Genomic DNA, 20,628 nt, shown 5'->3' on the forward strand with positions numbered 1-20,628 from the left:
TGTAGCTTAGCATTAATATAGTTAACATCATTTTTCTTTTCTAGGACCCATGTTCTCTATCTTATTGTCCACAATTTGATGCATTAGATGAGTATCTGACCGGCCGACAAGTATTAACACTATTTTGCAAACTCCGCGGTGTGCCATCAATGAACATCAAAGAGCGAGTAGATGATATGCTGGAAATGACAGGTGAGCGATGAGTTCCAAATCATATTAAACCGAAACCGATCAACCGGGGTATTTATTCGGGTAATCGATCAAATTCTTTTGTTTATTATATGACATGTATTTTCTTTCCGATGCAGACCCGATTACAGTGATTGCATGCTTAATTAATACATAATTCATAAATTTTCCGACCATGTCCGATCCTGATAGGATCATATGGGCCTCCACAGAGTGGAGGTTTGTATTGACAGATTTTGTTTTTTTACGAGAAATGGATGTCAGCCACTTGCTCAACCTATTAGGCCCATACCCTGACACACACAAATTGAAAAACAATATATGTACTTGCCAGACCCAGGATTCGAACCTGGGACCCACAGATTTATAGTCCAACGCTTATGCCGCGCGGCCACCGTGGGCGTAAATTATAAATAATTACGCCCACGTAATTCATAAATACCACATCAGTTAAGAATTTTGAATTCTTTGTAGATGGGCCTCTGAAATAAATGATGTTACACCAATTTTCAATTATACTCGGGGCGATTTTTTTTTGACACAAATGATGCAATCAGTGTCTTGAGCTTCAACGACCTTAAATGGGTGATATTTCTTTCGTTTTTCTCCATAGCTTGGAATCTTTAGTTTGGAATCTTAATCGTCTTCTTCAATCTTTTGAACAACCTTAGTATCCCATTGAGTTTTATTTGCTTTGCCACTCTTCATCTATTAAGGCTCGGTTCAGACACAGCGGATTCCACCCGGAAACTGAGCGCAGAGCTTCAGTGTTAACATGGAAGTATCTGTACAATTTATTATTATTTATATTATCATTTCGTAGTTTTTTTGTAGTTTTTTTTTGTTTTGTTTAAATAGCTGACTTACCAAGGAGAGCCTTTTTTTAACATGTCCTCTCCATCCGAAAATATTTCCACTAATTTCTGCCAAGCCCGCTTTTTTAATATTTTATTACAATAGGGCTCTGGATATCCCAAATTAAATTACTTTTCTCCACTTCATCAATAAACAATTCTGTGTCCAAGCGCTCCAATTATCGCAATAACTTCGAACCGCGCGGTTCCCATGCCTCAACTAAACACCTGTAGCGTGGTTTGCATCCGCGTGGAATCCGCCGTGTTTGAACCGAGCCTTAATCAAATATTTTATTTTCTCCTCGATGAGATTATATGCTGTGGCATTTTAGTTTCAGTTTATCCTTTTATAATATTTGCTTTCTGTGTTTGTTTTTCTCCGGCTTCTCATTCACAAGTTGCACATGTTCAATCAGGTTCGCAGTTACATTGGTTTGCTCTTTGGGTCACTGTTAAATATGTTGTGTATTAAGTCCATGTTTTTAACGAATCCATTCCATCCTTGGCATCATTTTCTCTCACCAATCACCTGTATTCGATTGTTACTGTGTTCAGTAATATTCTTTGAAAAGAGGTCTCTATCAAAGTTTCTCTGTGTATTCTTGCAATAGTCGGGCAGATTCCTGAGTAAGACCATTTATATGCATTATGATCTACATTCCCTTGAGATTTTGTACACTGTGAGAAGGCGCCATAATATAATTTATTATTTTATTAAGAGTCAGGTCGGTCCTGTAAGCAGAGTCCTGGCTCGGGTTAAGAGCGGACATGCTCAGCGTAGGTCAAAATAGAGCTTTTATTGCATTTTCAAACCATGATCCTGGACATTCCTTAAACGTTGTAGATAATCTATTTATATAATTTTGAAGCTTTGTTATCCTTTATATTTATTTTAAACATTTTTGATGACTGCAAAAAATATTTTTATTACATAAAATAGTGTTCTTTTAAACCTCTCGCTCTAACGTTTTAGAATATAGTCATATTTCAGTACATGAATGTGCAGCGGTGTTAAGATTTTTTACGTTTATTAATTTTTAAACGCATTTATAAAACCATTAGTATAATTTATGATGAGATTATTTTTGTAAAATATTTACGATAACAAATTATATTGATAATCTCTGTGATCCCAAATTTGACAAGAATTAGGCATTTTATTATTCAAAAAATGGGCAAGATTAACACATTTGAAGATAATTCTAAAGATAGTGATTATAAGCTATGTTTTTGACCATTCAAGTTTGATAAAAATTCTACGAATAATGATTGCTTTATAATAATTATTCACCTAAGAATAAGGTAGTGTTTTTTTGAAATACGCCATTTCTTTTGTCATTTACATTTGTCCCTTACTTTTATTGGACGTATTGCTACAATTTTGGCTTAGCACTGATTACCGAGATTGTGCTTTCAAATTTTTTGTCTATGTCAGTGGTCGGCAAACTCATTAGTCAAAAGAGCCAAATATCAACAGTACAACGATTGAGATTTCTTCTGAGAGCCAAATTTCTTGAACTTAAAGTATATAATATATGTTGGTACACTGTTTAGTAACTTAATAAACTTTAATTAAAGTTTCTTATTATCTTAATTAAACTATAAGTACACTTGATATCATACTTAATAATGTTCGTATTTATTGAGAAAAATTAAATTGTAAGTAAGGTATCCATACCAGCGGCGGCTCCTCTAATACCATGCAAGTGCAACGCACTGCCTGCATTTTTGAAGACATCGCTCAACTTTTCATTGTTATTCATACGTGTATCACTCACTTTTCGAAGTAGAACATGTAGCAGTATTATTAACAATTCTCCGTTCATGAGCGCAAAGCGATTGCGTCCAAATAGATTTTCAGTTTGCACAGGATTACAATGAGGTCATTGTATACTGCTTAAACGGTGGCCGAATGTACCTGTAATGGCGTTTTGTGTAGAATTTTTTACACACTTTTAGATCGGCGCACGAAACGAAGGACTCTAGAAACAAAAACGCCAGTTTCTGTTTTATAAAAATGTTGGGGAGTTAATTTTTAATATTTTTACAGTTAACATGTTTAATGAATCGCCAACATTTTACGAAAACACAAACCTGCCACGCTTATTTCTGAACCACTCAAATTCATTCAAAATAATAAAAAAACACATCAGCGGTTATTTATTTGGCTAACGCGCTAAAGCATTGTTCGCTCAGAGCGTAAACCATAAACTGTGACATTTATATTTCTTTATTGATATTAAATCATTCTTGCTGTTCAAATCTTTTTTGAGAAACAGTATAAATAAACAAAGACATATTTAATTTACCTTCTGAGAAGTCAGTAAGAGAACACGGTAGCCTAGAGGTAATTATGAAAAGACGCTTTACGACTTTACCGCCAAAAAGTGTGACACGTCGTACCCTTATGGCACAGCCTCAAGGGTTCCGTCGCCATGGCCGGCCCTCACTCACCCTGCAGCGGTGCCACAAAAGCGACCTACGTGATGCAGGTCTGACATGGTGGGAGGCGCAAGAGTTGGCGATGGACCAAGGGAAGTGGCGCGAACCGACCTGGTTGCTACTAAGGCCAATTATCTTGCTTTCAAAAAATTTGCGGCGTCTTACTACGGGCGTGAAGATCTCTTCACATAAATTTTGCTGCCTGTATGATTAGGTTCGTCCTTTAATTTAATAAACAAGTAGGTTCATTTTCTTTTTAGTAATTTCCATGTGCTTTTCTCTCCCTGGCACTTTGCATTAGAGTAAACTCAGTAAACTCAGTCAGAGCTCACTTTGAGCGTAGCAATCTAAGTCTTGGGCATCTTCTCCCAGGACACTCCCAGGCCAATTCTTAGATGCTTCACATCAGTGGCGCACCCAGGGTTTATTATTGGGGGGGGGGCCGAGGAGGAGAATGTAAATTAGTCCCATAGGCTCTTTTTCTTCTTCATATAAATATTTTTACATATTTTCACAATACACGGCGATATATTTGTACAGTTTCTCCTAGTTTTTATTAAATTGGAGGCATAGTGGCGGTAACCGTTGAGCGTGTCATCAGTGACTGGCGGATAGGAAGTGAACAGCGACCATGCTGGACATGTGTACCTAGTATGCTAAAAGATTACTTAAATAATACTGTAAATGTTAAATAGTACTGTGCTACCCGCTTGGTCTAGAGCAGTGTTTCCCAAAGTGTGGTACGCGTACCCCCTGGGGTACGGGAAGAGTTTGGTGGGGGTATGCGCTGCACCAGGTTATGGCTACGCCTGGTGCAACAAACATTAATACAATATCTATGCTAGAAGGTTTATCGCATGCGGAAGAAGAGCAATTGTTGGAATTATTAGCTTCAGACGGATTCTTGCAAAATAAATATAAGGAGTGTACTTAAACATCATTTAGGTTGCAAATGCAACATGTGTATCCAGTTTTAACAGAGACATTCCTGAAATACATCTTGCCTTTTCCAACTTCAAATCTAATCTATGTGAAGTTGCTTTTTCAGCATTTGTAGACATTACGTAAAAAAAAGGAACTGCCTTTTGGGTGTGGAACCGCACCTCAGAATAAAATTAATAACCAATGAATGTTATTTTTTAAAATATAACTTTTATTTATATTTTATTATGAATGAATTTTATTTTTCGTTTATTATTATTTTGTTAATGTACTACAAAAGGAATATATAAATATACTAGCTGACCCGGCAAACGTTGTTCTGCCATATACATTATTTCTAGTGAATACTTTGGTTGTTAAATAAAAAATAACGAATGTATCGTAAGTGTGTGGGGATGGAATCTATGACAGAAAGAGGAATAGAGCGCTGTAGACGATGACCGCCGATAAAAAGAAAAAAAACATCAATCATTCACTGTCTCAATTCAAAATGAGTAATGATGTTCATAATGAATGAATTACCTGTGACAGGATCTCGTTGTTTAATGTTTATGCAATATCTGTCTCGTCCCTTCCAGAAAATTAGCGAATATTGGAGAGCGTCGTATGAACGGTGTGTGTCAGCGATGAACTCCAGATTATTGTTTCTTCTTCGAATCACGATTTCTCGCGTCGATGTGCGGTTGCCAACCATGATTCCAGCAATGTCGTCAACAACAGGCGCATTGAATCGACGCACGTGCTCTCCAGCTGGTGTTTTATCAGGATTGATGACAATAGCGTGATTGTCACTTTGCAATTCGTGCATGTGTGCTTTGAAGAATTTCAATAATTCATTGTACTCATTCAACAGGGCGTCCAGTTTGCCGACGATGCGCCTGGCATTAGGCGAATTGAGGCTATTGTAGCCGCAACGTGCATCCACATGATTGATGTCCTCACCGCCCATGAAGTAGATTTGTAAAAAAATATGTGGTTCGTTTGGCATTGGCAGCAATGAGCCTACTTTGTGGTATACTTGGCCTTTGATTTTGAACGTAGAATGGAATTGTTGAACATATGCCGTAGTATTGTGAACTATTTCTGTTGCTCCGAACGAAGTCATTTGGAACAGGTTTGAATCTGGAACCGTGCCGATGAGCAAGCCGTTCAATGGTTCTGGTGGTATCTCAATTTCTGGTAGTTGCACTTTTCCTGATGCGCAACACATCCGGCTGACTCATGTTTGAATTTGAGCGCATGTCAATGGGGACATTCTTTGTCCATAGCACCAATCAGCACTTTCGGATGAGCGGAATATTCAATATCTGGCTCGTACTCGAATGCGAGACGAAGGAACGAAGCGGATGTAAATGTTCGATTTACTTGTTGGTGTTGTCGGTCATTTGCTCTGCGTGTGTTAACTACGAACCGGCGCGCTTGGTTCCGTTCCAATTGTCGTTGTTGATTTCGTTCAGCTCGTGCCTCTTGTGGTTGAGATGCACGCAATTGCGACATGCTTACACGCACGTTTTTGTTATCTTGTTGGATTTGTTTGTCTGTTCTTTCTGCTCTACTATTTTGCATGTTTGTTGCTTTATTCGTTCGACGGCCCAAATGGCCCCCCTTGCGTCTTGCTGGCATTATGCACTGTAATACACGCACATAAAAATAGATAAATTAAAATATATCGTACAAAATTTTGCACGCACTGCGTTGTGATATGCCGAATGAAATGTCAAAATGACGCGACGCTTCTCTTAAATTCTTCTCGGACGTAGCGCCATCTGTCATTCAACAACATAAACAATTTCGTTCTGTTTGAAATACGAACGACGGTTAAATTTGTTCATACAAAAATAATATATTCGCGATTAAAAAATGGAAAGGTGGGGGTAGGAGGGTGAAAATTTGGGGTTATAGATATTTTTTTATGCCAAATAATAAAAAAAATACAAAAAAAAATGTCAAAAAAAATAAAAGAAAAATTTTCTGGATAGAGATACCCTAATCACATAGCGGTATGAAATATACTTGTTGACCTATTCTCATATCTAACAAATATACATAAAAAAAATCATAAAAATCGGTCAAGCCATTTCGGAGGAGTTCGACCACAAACATCGTGACACGAGATTTTTATATATATAGAGATTTTGATTGTTATTAAAGTACTTATATGCATTTTTCTTTGACGAGGAGTACTCAGTGTTACGAAAATTATAGAAGGGGTACACAGATGTCGAAAGTTTGGGGAACACTGGTCTAGAGAGCTACAATATTTATGCCGAATTCCACCGAAAAAAATGTTCTTTTGATTTACACCACCACCGTAGTGGGTGTAGTCGTTCTTTTCGCCGAATGTTTATTGTAGATTTTTGGTTTTTCAATATTGAGGTTCCAACATATTAATCGAAAATGGACAAAAAAGTAATATTGCATTTAAATTATACACAACCTACTCAATACAACACAGCCTAATATCTCGTTTATCGGTCATTTGTCTATTGCACTCGGTGTACCTACACCATGGCCCCCACATCCTGAAACGGGCCCTCAGGCTAGGGCAGTGATCGGTAAACTGCGGCTCTTTGGCTCCTTGAGTGCGGCTCTGCCACAGATGCTCTCTGCCATATTTGACATGGCTACAAAGAAGAAACAAAGAAAATGGAAGAGGATAACCGTAAATGTAATGTTGAATAGACCGAGACTTCGCGTTTATTCAAAACTTAAATATCTTACCGACCTGTAATTGTGTCGGAAAAAATTGGCGCATTGAAATTTAGAAAGATACAACTAAAAACTCGTAATTTTACGCTAAATATTCTGTCGATGATGCAAGGAAGAAAGCAGCTGAGGAGAAGAGTCAATAAAAATAAAGTTCTGTGTTTAATTAGGTACTGAATAAAATCTGTCAACAATGTTAATATTGCAAGTTTTGTGGTTAGTAAAAAGATTTCCATCAAGAGTAAATTAAGAAATCGATTTATTGATGAGAACCTGAAATCCTGCTTAAAATTAAATCAACAACATACGACACCTGACTTACCCAAACTTTACAAGGAGATGCAAGGCCATTATTCACATTGAGTTTGTCAGTCATTGTCATGATTCAATTTTATGGATACCTGACTTACAATTTATTTTTATTAATAAATAAGATCATTATTACGTATGATATTCAGTTTTATTCAGTGTACCTACCTATAATTTAATTAGGACTTAAAACTTTAACTAAACTTTATTAAGTAAATTATCAGTGTACCTACTTACTACCTACGTATATAATTTAAGTTTAAGAAATTTGGCTCTCAAAAGAAATCTCAATCATTGTACTGTTGATATTTGGCTCTATTGACTAATGAGTTTGCCGACCACTGGGCTAGGGTATTGACGGGCCCCCTATCCACCGCTTAGATTAAAGGCAGTGTGAAATACTACATTAACGTTTTTCAAATTGTGTTTTAGTTCAAATTGAGGGTACTTATACAGTGAATTATTGGCGATTTTCAATACATCTACTTTAATAATAGAGCTGTCGAGTATCGACACATAATAATCAGAAAATATATTGGACAATTATATAAATTAAAATGTTCATAGTCATGAAGTAAAATATCGCCGCAGGCGACTTTTTTTACTATTAAAGCTAATTTATGATGTGTGTTTATCTCACTTATCTGGTCAACCTGACACGCCAGGCCCCCCAGAGCCCGGGCCCCCAGGTTAGAGCCCTGTCAACCCTCCCCAGCCATGACCTATACCACTCCGGAATTCGGGTGGACACCGAGAATTTCATTAGGGAACGGGTTTCTAAAAAAACCTGACATTAGTGTTTCGAAATTTTTGTGTTAGAAATTAAAATCTAAGAAATTTTACTTAAAAGGGTGCTGGAGAATTACAAATCATTTTTTGCCGTGTTGTTTGTCTAAGCCCAAGGTATAGTTTATTGGCTTTCGATTTCAATGTGTAAAATCATTCTGATGATTTTCATATTTGGGGGGGGGGCAAGGCCCCCTGCCCCCCCCTGGGTTCGCCACTGCAGTTCACATCACCAATTGATGGGTCCTGTGATACTCTCGATTAAGACCGAGGGTGGTACGGGGCGGTTTTGGTGGAACTTTAACTTCAATGTTGTTTTTGTTGTTGTTCTCATCAATAAGATAACTTCTCAATTTACTCTTGATAAGGTTCATGCTTGAAAAAGATTGTTCGCATGAATATGTAGAACCGGAAAGTGAAAGTACGGCAAACTCAAGTTTTTTCAATTGATCATATGAGTCAGGAATACTATTAGAGGTGTCAAAAATCATGTCTTCCTTCTCCAGGTTTTTCAAAGCAGACTACTTGTGCTGTGAACCATGTTCATATTTATTTTTCTCCAATATGTCCAATCAGCGCAGAGACGTTCAAATGTAGAGCTCCATAATTCTTTATTTTTAAATCCAGCAATTGCATTTCAAAGTTGCCAATGTCAACATTAAGGGGGGGAAAATTATTAATTCTTTTACCTCAGCATTAAGAGTTTTTTTTTGACGACTGATGTCGCTTTGCTGTTTCTAAATTCCTGAAACCTGTTGAGAAAAGCTTTCCTCTTATTTAAAATTGTCGTTTTGAAATAGCAAATGTCAATATCAGAATGATTTTCTTGGCGATGTTTCAGCAGGCTTAGATAGCAAAAATTCTCTTTCGAAATCTTGAGCAAAAAGGGATAATTTGTTTTCGAATGAAATAACTTCTTCTAACATTGAAAAAAATGTGTTTCCTCCCCCCCTGCAGTTTACGATTAAGCTTAGATGAGACGTAACGTCCAGCATGAAATAAAATTTTTGGATCAACTGATCGTCCGTTATTTCTGGATAGTGAACACCCTTCTCAAGAAGAAATGCTTTAATTGCGATTAATAAGGAAGCGAAACATTTTAAAACGTTTCCTCTTGATAACCAACGTACCTTATTATGAAGCAGAAGATCTGCGTACTCACTCTCCATTTCAACTAAAAAATCTTAAAATTAGTGACAATTAAGAGCATTAGCTATAATGGAGTTGATAATCTTAATCACAAATCCCATAACTTTGCAAATTTCTTTTGGAAATGTCTGCGCATAAAGCGCTTCTTGGCGAATGATGCAATGGTAAGCAAGTATCTCGTGATTATTTTCTTCTTTCAAAATAGTAACACACCCTTTTCTTACGCCAGTCATACTTTTCGCCCTGTCGAAATTGACACAATTTTATCGAGTGGAATTTGATGTTTTTCCATGCACTCAATTACAGCATTATCTTTTCCACGTGCTTGACCTTTGAGTGGCAATAATCCTAAAAGTTCGTCTTTAAGACCAGTAGATGAAATAAATTGTACAAATTGTTGCTGAATCATTTTATAACAAGACTCGTCAACAGCTATTGATAAAGCTGAAACCAATTTATGATCTTTGACTTGCTGATTGGTTATATTCGAAGACATTTTGACTGTTCTATCTTTCACTATTTTAGTATGTACGTGGTCATTTGTGGTAGAGCCACACTCAAGGGGCCTAAGAGCCACAGTTTGCCGACCACTGGTCTATGTGAATAGACTTTATTGATTTAGTTACTATTCAGTATAAAACAACGGGTATTGTGTGCAGTTGAAAATAGAGTAGGTATTATTAGAGAATCGGTTTTTGAAGCTGCACGTGCAGTTTGAATCCCAAATCGCTTTTTTACTGTGTTTGATCCAAAGCAATGACAAAATGAATTGGACAAAATACTAACAATCATTCCTCGTAAAAGGGGCATGTTGATATATAATGAAGGTTCTTGTTCTCAACAATTTACCTTTTACTATTGGATTACAGATTTAATAGATTTGGCAGACATTCAAAATGGAATATACAGCGGAGGAAATCGGCGAAAGTTGAGTCTGGCCATTGCTCTGATCGGCAGAAAGGGTGGCGTGATCCTGTTAGATGAACCCAGTTCTGGATTGGATCCGCTTTCCAGAAGAATCATACACAGACCCATCTCCGTAGCCAAGGAACAGAATAGTATTGTCATGTCTTCCCACAGGTGAGTCACATAATAACAATAATCTCGCGTATCTACGTGGTAATAGCAGGAACTTGTAATGAATAAAATAATATAAAATATTAACCTGAAGGTAGTTATGATATTTAATATAGTGATTAGGGCGAGGGCGATTAAGTCTCAATACTTTTTGTCATATATAGATATAAAGTGGAATTTTTTCAAATAATTTGTTCATTGTTCGTCGATAGATTATTATTATATTGTTCAATAAGGAAGGTAATAATTTGAAAGTTGCTTTGAGTCGAGTTGGTGTATCAAAAACATTCAAACTCCGCAGTATGATCACCGATCAGTGACATGTAAATTTTTATTGCATAACGAAATATATAATGTGTGACACACCTAAATATTAGGTGTGATTTGAGATACCCCATCTCCACCCGCCATGTATATGCAGCCGCGATTTGTGCACGGCCGCCTTTCATGACGCTACAAACGTGTCATAATGAAAATATTTTAGTGCCACACTTCCTTGTCCCGATGCGATGCTTCACGGGACTGATGTAGCAACCATGCACCTTAGCGCTTAAAGAAAGAGTTTTAAAAAATAAAAAGAATCTTGACTTGCTCTGCTGTCATTTATCTTTAATGACATGAAGTGTTATCTGTACCCATGTACTGAAACTCTGCCGAAACAGAGGAGTCAAGAGTTGAAAGTGATGAATCTTAGGAGGGATCGGAATTATTCCATCCTCCATATTATGACGCAGCAAATTTTTCAAATGCCTCAAAGTTGGCCTTGATTGATATCAAGTCGGCGATGGACCCTGGCAAACAACTCCGCTCGGTCGGATCCCATCAATAGGCACCCTAGAATAAAATCATTATTTAAAGTAAGAAGTACTTGAATTAGCGGACAGCGACACTCGCTGATCTCATCGACAAAAGCCTACAGGACGACATCATCAGACACGCTTCCTGTTCTGGCAGGGGTGCTACCCCTCGACCTGCACATTCAAGTACGAGGATCGATCACCCTCCTCTTGAGAGGGATCAACACCACCATTGAGGGCGTCCATCTGACGCCTCCGCCGTGATCTGAAGACATACCTTACATGCATACTGTCAGCACGTTAGCCTACAAGATAGCACTCGATACATGGCGGTCGAGGTGGCCGGCATCCACCAAGGGACGAGAAACGTATCTGTTTTTCAAGATGTGTCCTGCAGGCTTCAGATGAGACAACTAAGACCAACACACTGGGTAAGCCAGTAACTGACAGGCCATGGTGACTTCGCAGCAGACACGACCATCAAAGTATTAGGTGTGTCATGACTTATGCCCCGACAATATTTTTTTTAACATGGTACATGGAATGGCGTGTGATCCGCACCCCGCAACCTCAATTCCTTCGACAAAATTGATTCTAAAAATTACATAACTTATTTCAGCCATCACAAACCCATGTCCATAAACTTCTAACGATTATGTGGAGCAAAAATAAAAATAAAAACCATTTAACGTTTGGTAATTTCTGTATTCATAGTTAGGCACTAACATTACAATATGAATTCATACATTTTAATTTTCAGAACAGTAAAATAACGGTTACTTTGACAAATAATTTTTCTTTCGAATTTGGACAACTAGCATTCAGAGAATCAGTGGGCAAAGCATGTTCCATGTTTAATAATTTTACCCGATAGGGTTTTTTAAAATGAACCCAAATCTCAGTATGAAACTAAAGCCATTATAAAACAACTGAAACCGTGCTTATCTATATACTGATAATACTGATATGAATAATTATGGCTCTGTTATATTTTACTCTTCTTGACACCGGTATTGTCTTGATGCCGAAGCATCGAAGTATCGATCCTTTGTTGATAACCCTACTTGTTGCCCTTACCCCTCTTCCCCTATCACTAATACTTGAATGCTGAAGCCTAAATAATCAATAGAAGGGATGCTAGCTGAAAAAAATGTTTTACATTTTTTATTGACATTCAATATGGCTGGTATATTAATTATTACATGTCATTTTTTTATCAACAGCATGGATGAGTTTCAAAACATGTGTGATGATGGCATCGTCTTAAAGAATGGAGAGGCTAGCAGTTTTGATGTGGGCTTGGCAGAACTGATGTCTAAAGCGGGAATTACAATTACCATTAAATTGAAGATTGCAATTGATTTATCGAGTGACTGCGCTGTAGAAGGTGAGTAATACTTTTCTAGATATTAGTATGGAGTATGTATCACATCTACATTGCACGGTTGCACCGACCACACATGGTAGAAGTGATACATAGAGAGGCTGTGACAACATGACCATACTGTTTATTGGATTTTGGTACAATGTTACAGGTACGAAAACTAAGCCATATAAATTGAATAATTATAAATTAATGGTTAATATAATATTTGGTGTTAACGGTTGCCTTATCAGTGATTTATTTGAGTATAAATAAATTTTCACACACATATATTTAAAATAATATAATAATAGCAACTTGTTATTGACGTCTGTTAATACTAACAAAAACTAATACTTTTATTAATATTGGTGGGCGTCTACAACAATACTTCTTATTGGATTATTGTCATGATCCTGATAGTTGAAATAGTGCCGTAAATGGTTGCGGTTATGTCATCATACCATGCATCCGATTGAAATGGTGTCACTTTATGCCGTGCGTCTTCACCCTAAAATCAGGTCTCGGGTTCAAGAACGCCTGCTGCCTGAAATTTTTAGTTTGTTGTTTGTCGTGTAAACCAGTGCTCCGCAACCTTTTCTCACCCATGGCACACCAAAGGTATTCCCAGAATTCCGCGGCACACCACAGGTAAAACAATTTATACATCAAAATATGGACCCCACATGATGAAGCGGGCCCCCTACCTATTGCTAAGGTCAAAGACAGTGTGATACTCTAAAGTAGGTAGTGTTTTTCAAATGGTGTTCGAGGTCAAATTAATGGTATTCATTGTATGTTTAGCTATTTTTTGTATTTATTAATACAAACACTCCCCAATCGGATATTTAAAAATATTAGTTTTAGCGTAGTAATATAGCCCTATTATTTATAAATATAATAATATTTTTGACCATTAGAGAAAATTTGTAATTTGTGTTTATCCCCCCCTTCACGCCCCCCTGAGCCTGGCCCCCCAGACTAGAGGTCTGACGAAAAAGAAACCCGAAGTTCTTATCACCCGTCAAGTATGACTGCTTATCATTTTTAATTATAGCTTGAGTTGAAAAAAGTTGCTTACATAGGTATATGTCGTATAAAATGGGAGCTGAACTGCGATAGCCTTGTCGGAAATCCGAGGATATTTTTTATTAACCATAATACAGAAAATACCCAATGGAACATCGACGAAATTCATTTTTAGCATCAAGTCGTTCCTCAATTCAACAAAATTCCTTACGAATATAATTATAGTGCTTCAATAGAATTTCCGGCATTGGTTGCAAAAGGGTTTCGAATCCAGTCGTATTGATTGTATTAAAGTCATCATCATCATCAGCCGGGGTCAATCCACTGCTGGATGAAGGCCTCCCCAAGCTTTCTCCAACTCTCTCGGTCCTGTGTCGTTCGCTGCCACGTATTTCCGCCGAACTTTACCAGTTCGTCAATCCAGCGGCTTTTAAGGCGACCTTGTGGCCGTTTCGTACCCCTTGGGTACCATTGGATGACGGCATTTGTCCAGCGGCCGTTCTTTCGGCAAGCAATGTGCCCCGCCCATCTCCATTTCAGCTATTTGGCAACGTCTATTACATCGCGTACTCATGTCTGCTTCCTAACCCATTCGTTTCTCTTACGGTCCTTTCGCGTGATGCCCAACATGCACCTCTCCATGCCTCGCTGTGTGACTCTTAGCCTTTGGACATCTCTCGTGTTGAGGGTCCACGTCTCGCAGCCATACGTGAGCACGGGTAGCACACATTGGTTGAACACCCTACACTTAAGACATTATGGTAGGTCACTCTTGAAGATACTATTCAGACGTCCGAAAGCACTCCATCTCAGCTTTGTTCTTCGAGCAATTTCATCGTGCATGCTTCCGTCCATGGACACCTACTGTCTGCGATAGACGTAGCTGCTGACTTGCTCTGGGTGCCAGAAATACAGATAATCGCAGGGTCCGAAAAAGAGTTCCTCATCACTTTTGTCTTTGTGACATTTATCTTTAGACCGACCGTTTGACTGACATCCGCGAGTTTTTGCATTCTACCTTGGAGGTCTTTCGGGTCTTGTGAGAGTATAACAATATCATCTGCAAAGCGCAGGTGACTGAGGTGCTCTCCATTAATTGGAACACCTTTTTCCTCCCAATCAAGTTTCCTAAATAAGTCCTCAAGAGTAGCGGTGAATAGTTTAGGTGAAATGGTATCACCTTGCCGGACACCTTTGTTAATGGGGAATTTACACGACCGTTTGTGGAGTTTCACGCATGCTGTGGCATCACTGTATATACTGTTCAATATGTTTATGTAGCGTCTGGAAATTCCTTGGTTGCTAAGGGCGTCTATAATTGAGAATTTTTTGATGGAATCAAACGCCTTTTCATAGTCTATAAAACCAAGATATAATGGCAGTTTGTATTCCTGGTAGCGCTCTATGATTTCCCTGACGACCTGTATATGATCCATAGTACTGTAGCCTCTTCTGAATCCGGCTTGCTCTCTTGGTTGGTTCTCGTCTAGAACTGTTTCGAGACGGTTTGAGAGTATTTTCGTGAAAACCTTATACAGAATTGGCAGTAGACTAATTGGTCGATAGTTTTTCAGATCTTCAGTGTCTCCTTTCTTATGGAGAATAATAATGGAGGCATTTTTTCATGACTCTGGGATGTTCTCTGCGTGCAGACAAGACGTGAACAGACCTGCGAGCACTTCGCTCACCGTCCTCCCGGCCCATTTGAGAACATGGATAGTCAGCCCATCTTCTCCCGGGGCTTTCCCACTCTTCATGCACATTATAGCATAGTCCACCTCTGTGGTAGTAACCTCGGGAAGAGGATCTCCATATTCTCCGTTCACCGGGAGATCTGAATTGATGTCAGTGTCATCTTTGTATAGAGCGCTGTAAAACTCTACAACAGTGTCCAGTAGATGATCCCAGTTACGCACGATACTTCCATCTTGCGCTTTTAGTGTCGTGATCTGCCGTCTCCCTATTGACAGATGCTGCTTGTTCTTATGTAAGCTCCTGTATGAAAGTAATGATGGATTTTCTTTTGCAGCAAAGTTATAAGTTTTTGGGCCGGACCCAAAATGCATTGCTTGTTTCCAATGGTAGTGAATTTATTTAATATCCCTATGGTAGTGAAGCATATCAATATATTTTCATTCTGACCTTGCATTTTTTTTATTAATTTTATTCAGGTGCTCAAACATATTACCAGCCATGCACGCAAATTTGGCCATTAAGTAAGTAATGTATAATATAGAAAATTATTTTCATTTTTGACACAATGCGTCGTGGCACACCTAGCATCGTCTCGCGGCACACCAGTGTGCAACGCCACACCGGTTGCGGAGCACTGGTGTAAACCATGACGATGTCATAACTATTTTAAAATTGAGACAAACCAATTGTTACAATGAGTTAATTGTCAAAACTGTCTATCTCGCACTAAAAGTTAACACAGCCAAGAAAGGGGCTGTTAAAACATAGCACATTGTGACAGTTTAGACGGTTAACTTTTTGTAATAATTAACCGCCTCAATACATAAATATGATAAACTACCATCGATTGCCGGCCTCATGTATAGAATAGACCCACTGATAAGTAACTATTAAATTTAAAATAACAAAATGTACGTGTAGTCTAGTATAATAATATATAATTCATTGTTTTTCAATACTTTAATTAACCCACTGCGACAGATGAAACAGTGACTTATTCTTTTCAACCAGAGAGTTCCACAATTCCACTGGTATTTTTAATACACTTTTAAACACCATCATATCTTCAGCTCAGTTGGAGCATATGGATACCACATGGCGCCTGTCTGAGAATCCCTGTCGCTCGCCAGTCTTCTTGCGTCTTCATCACGCAATCATATAAAGAGAATTAGTTTGTTCCCACCATTTCTTCTAACTGAAGCCTTGCGAGGTCTGAGAGGCAGATATCGGTTTCCTGGATAATTATTTTTCTAAGGTTGGATCTTGTAAGTACATTTACGCTTTTTCCCGCATGTAATCTTACTAAGTCGTCGCTATAGATTGGTTTGTCGAATATCCATTTTTATCGAAATGGATCTTTTAATGCAGAATGATTTTTTTAATCTAAATGGACCAGAACCATCATACTCTTTAAATTGCTTTGTAATGAATACAGCATTCATATGCTAAAAAACAACAATTTAATTTTTTCCTTGTATATAAATATAGGATAAAGAAATTTGTTTTTCGTCTCCTGAACATTTGACATTTGGTCTATTCGACAAACCAATCCTACATTTGCATTTATCTTCGCTTTTCAAACAAGTCTTTCGAGGAAAAACAGTTAAGATAAACCTCCTTCCGGAATCCAGATATTGTCCTCATGGGCCTAACTAAGAAATTCTAACTTTATTAGAATCATTTGATAAAATCAAAAGGGTTTATCGAGTGACTAATCTCTAGGGGGGTATACCCCATTTCCTATTATATACAAGTGCTCTTACTTGGACTCTGAGCCCAAGTCTCGTTCTGATGTAGGTGAATTCTAAAGTTACCTAATTTAACTCTTAGGGCTTCCAAACCTTCTTTTACCTGTACCGCCAGACCCTGAAAGTTCCGTGGGGTCAGTATGGAATGGGGATTGGTTGCATAATAAAGATATGGGGAGTCGAGGGGCATCATCTTGTGACGGAGTTTTGTTTCCTTGCGCTTGTACTTTTGTTGCCAAATAATGTAGGTCTTCTGAGGTTCTTCTGTCAGTCTATTCGAGAAGGTCTCTGTATTTTGTTAAGGTTTCGGAAATGTCGCTTCAATCATGATAATATGTGTTTGACAATTCTCAGGCATCTCTATTCTTTGCAGTATCTGTGAATTAGATTTAGTTATATCAGTAGGCCATATTGGTGACGCATACAGCATGGTTGGCTTAATAACCATGTTGTATGAGAATTGCAAAAGTTTAAAACGATTTTAAACAGTTAGGCATAGGTAAATCCCCACTCCTTTCAAAACATCATTAGTCTCCATGATCAACAGTCAACAGTATCGCCTCCGACTTACACGGTCTCTTTGTCTCTCACGCAGGGCTCGAAATGGACCGGAACGCACCGGAGCGCCGTTCCGGTTCATAAAATCTCCAAAATTATAGCTTCGTCTTGTGGAAATATTAATTTGACCGTCTGAGCTAGATATGTCATATAATAAAAAATCTAACAGACTTATTTTTATAAAATACATACACAATTAGATAACAACGTTAATATTGTCATAAAATTATCGAGCGCTCCGGTTCGTAAAAAAATCCATTTCGAGCGCTGCTCTCACGATTTTTCCTAGTCAGATACGAGATATCTCGTCAGATAGTCCAAGTTCGCTACACCAGCTACGAGATATCTCGGTAGTACCAATAATTCGGTCAAAACAAATAATATTTAACAAATAACATATAAGTTCATGATTTAACCATCGATTTACGTTGAATTTTGTCAAGTGTTACAATTGAGATTTTAGACATGTCATAGTTTTATGATTTTTTTTTCGCAAATTATATTTGGCCTGTTAGGTACTGCCAAGGCCTTTTTTACGGCAGCTAAAAGGTTAACGGCCACGGGTGGCAGTCAGTCTTGCTAACCATATCGGATTTGGATCGCAACTTTACAAATTTTTGCCATAGTTTTTATTGCATTACCTACATGCTGTTCGGTCTGTATCTAGCAGGCCAGATTCAGAAAACTCCCGGATCTAATCGTGTTTGCTACAGAGGATAACAATAATTGCTCTGAAATGTATGATATGTTATTTATTAAGAATATTTTGATCGATTATCATAGATGGGCGGGCTTGTTCACCCAGTCGTACTATGCTTCAGAAGAGGTGTTTGCTAAACGGTGAGACTTCTGGCAGTGTCAATATGTAAAAATATTATCATGTAATTAATATGAATATGTAGTAGATAGGCAGAATATATAGGAACAATGAAGGAACCAGAATACATTAAATATGTGAAAGGTTTTGGTTCACGATTTGGTTCAGCGGTGTTTTAATGATGATACAATCACTTTTTTACAGATTCTGCAGAAACGGCCTCCGACAAGATCGTTAATGAACGCTTATCACCATTATTACATTCCATTAAAGATAATTTCGACTTTCAGCCTGTGAAAAAGAATACAGTAAGTTCAATTTTTAACTATTTTCCAACGGTTAGGTACTAACATACATACATACTTCCCAAAATAAAATATTATATTATATAATAGTACTAGCTGTCCAGAACTACTCTCTATGGGAGCAAATATGGTGTGGTGTGAAATTTGCTATTTTCTAATGAAAATTAAAATTGGTGTAGTGAAATTTCAACTTTCGGTTTCAATATTACATAAAATTGAATAAGATGTAATTAAAAATTTATTCGTAAATGCGTTAATAACATTTAGCTTGCCAACTTTACACGCATTTGTGTTAGATAGCAATTTTTAAGTCTATACTGACTAAAAAACTGAATATGAGACAGAGAAAGAACAGTTTTTAAATTCTCACAGCATGTTGTTTCGATAGGTTTTAACATTCATTTTTATTCGACCATGTCCGATCCTAATAGGATCATATGGGCCTCCACAGAGTAGAGGTTTTGTATTAACAGATTTTATTTTTTACGAGAATTGGAAGTCAGCCACTTGCTCATTAAAATGAATAGAAATTCCTAGCACTTTTAACTCTAAAGATAAATTACCGGCAAGTCATTTTGCACTGTGGAATCGTTTGTAGCAAATTTCACACTATCATCATATCGCTGGCATCTGCTATAAAAACCAACACAATTTAAAATGAATTGAACAGTCATTTCCATCAATGAAATAGGTATTTGTAAATATTTCCAAAATATATCCATAATATAATAATTTAATAAACCATCTCTTTTATTCAACAAATAATTTACAAGATTTGAGAATGTAACATCACATACTTACTAGGAAAAGTCTTGTTTGAAAAAAATATGACAGCTAACGGGACTTACACCAACTGTATAACAATTAAATTCGCACCAATGTGCTTTAACCAATTAAGCTACGGGCATCCTACTTGATCACAATGAATTTAACCAGTAGTTTTTAGAACTCATGAAATGCTTATCAAATTGCGTTATTGTTGACTATCAGTTTTTGTGTTTTAAATTAAGCTATCATTAATTGCCCTGTTCCATCCCCATTACAGAGAGAAGATGAACGTGACTTATATTTCTTTCGGTACATATCGCCTATTTACTTACCCAGTTTTACACAATAAGCCTAGGGGGGAACTTTAATGTTGATATTAATTATGACAAACTCTCTGATGCTGGTTTTAAAACAAAGATTTTTGTTAATTCTACAATAATGGATACAGCTATTTCGGGCTATGAACCGATCTTTAGAGCGATATTAAGATAAAATATTATCTGAAATAACTTAGTATTATAACGGAGTTCTTCCACATAAATGACAATTCAATTTATTCATTAATACTAATTATTTTTCAGACGACATTACTGTGCCTCATTAGCACTGACAATAACGAATATGCAGACATTTTTCAGAAAATGGAACAAATTAAAGAAACATATTCTGATATTGTGGATGACTATATGATAAATCAGAGTACTGTAGAAGAAATTATTTTCTATACAGGGCACGAAATGGAACGGAACGCACCGGAGCGCCGTTCCGGCTCGTGAAATTTGTAAAATTATCGCTCCGTCTCGTGGAAAAATATATGTTGACCGTCTGGGCTAGATATGCCATAGAATAAAAAATCTGACATACTTATTTTTATAAAATACACATACGATTTCATAACAATGTAAATATCTTCAGAAAATTTGTCAAGCGCTCCGGTTCGTAAACTTTTCCATTTCGAGCGCTGTTTCTATACCAACAGAACGTTATTGTCAGATAATATTATTCAAATTGATGTCCCCCAAGACTGACTACATGGAACGTTGTTGCATTTGCATCGATCGGTTTGATATTGTTATCTTCTTTGGAATGAACAT

General features: G+C 37.3%; 1 protein-coding gene across 1 annotated transcript in view; it reads left to right on the top strand.

Annotated features, from left to right (window-relative positions):
- Nucleotides 1-20,356, top strand: part of LOC147074258 (glucosylceramide transporter ABCA12-like) — a 42,876-nt gene extending 22,520 nt beyond the window's left edge. Inside the window, exons 12-16 of the mRNA XM_085944054.1 lie at nt 45-192; nt 10,247-10,457; nt 12,475-12,638; nt 18,666-18,769; nt 20,116-20,356. Coding sequence (XP_085800180.1) covers nt 45-192; nt 10,247-10,457; nt 12,475-12,638; nt 18,666-18,769; nt 20,116-20,310 — 822 coding nt within the window. The 3' untranslated portion in view covers nt 20,311-20,356. The remainder of the gene's footprint in view (nt 1-44; nt 193-10,246; nt 10,458-12,474; nt 12,639-18,665; nt 18,770-20,115) is intronic.
- The last annotated feature ends 272 nt before the right edge of the window (nt 20,357-20,628 follow it).

This window comes from Rhyacophila brunnea, unplaced genomic scaffold, assembly GCF_057557595.1.
Source record: "Rhyacophila brunnea isolate RB1 unplaced genomic scaffold, BYU_Rbru_1.0 scaffold_16, whole genome shotgun sequence".
In the NCBI taxonomy this organism is placed as follows: Eukaryota; Metazoa; Arthropoda; class Insecta; order Trichoptera; family Rhyacophilidae; genus Rhyacophila; species Rhyacophila brunnea.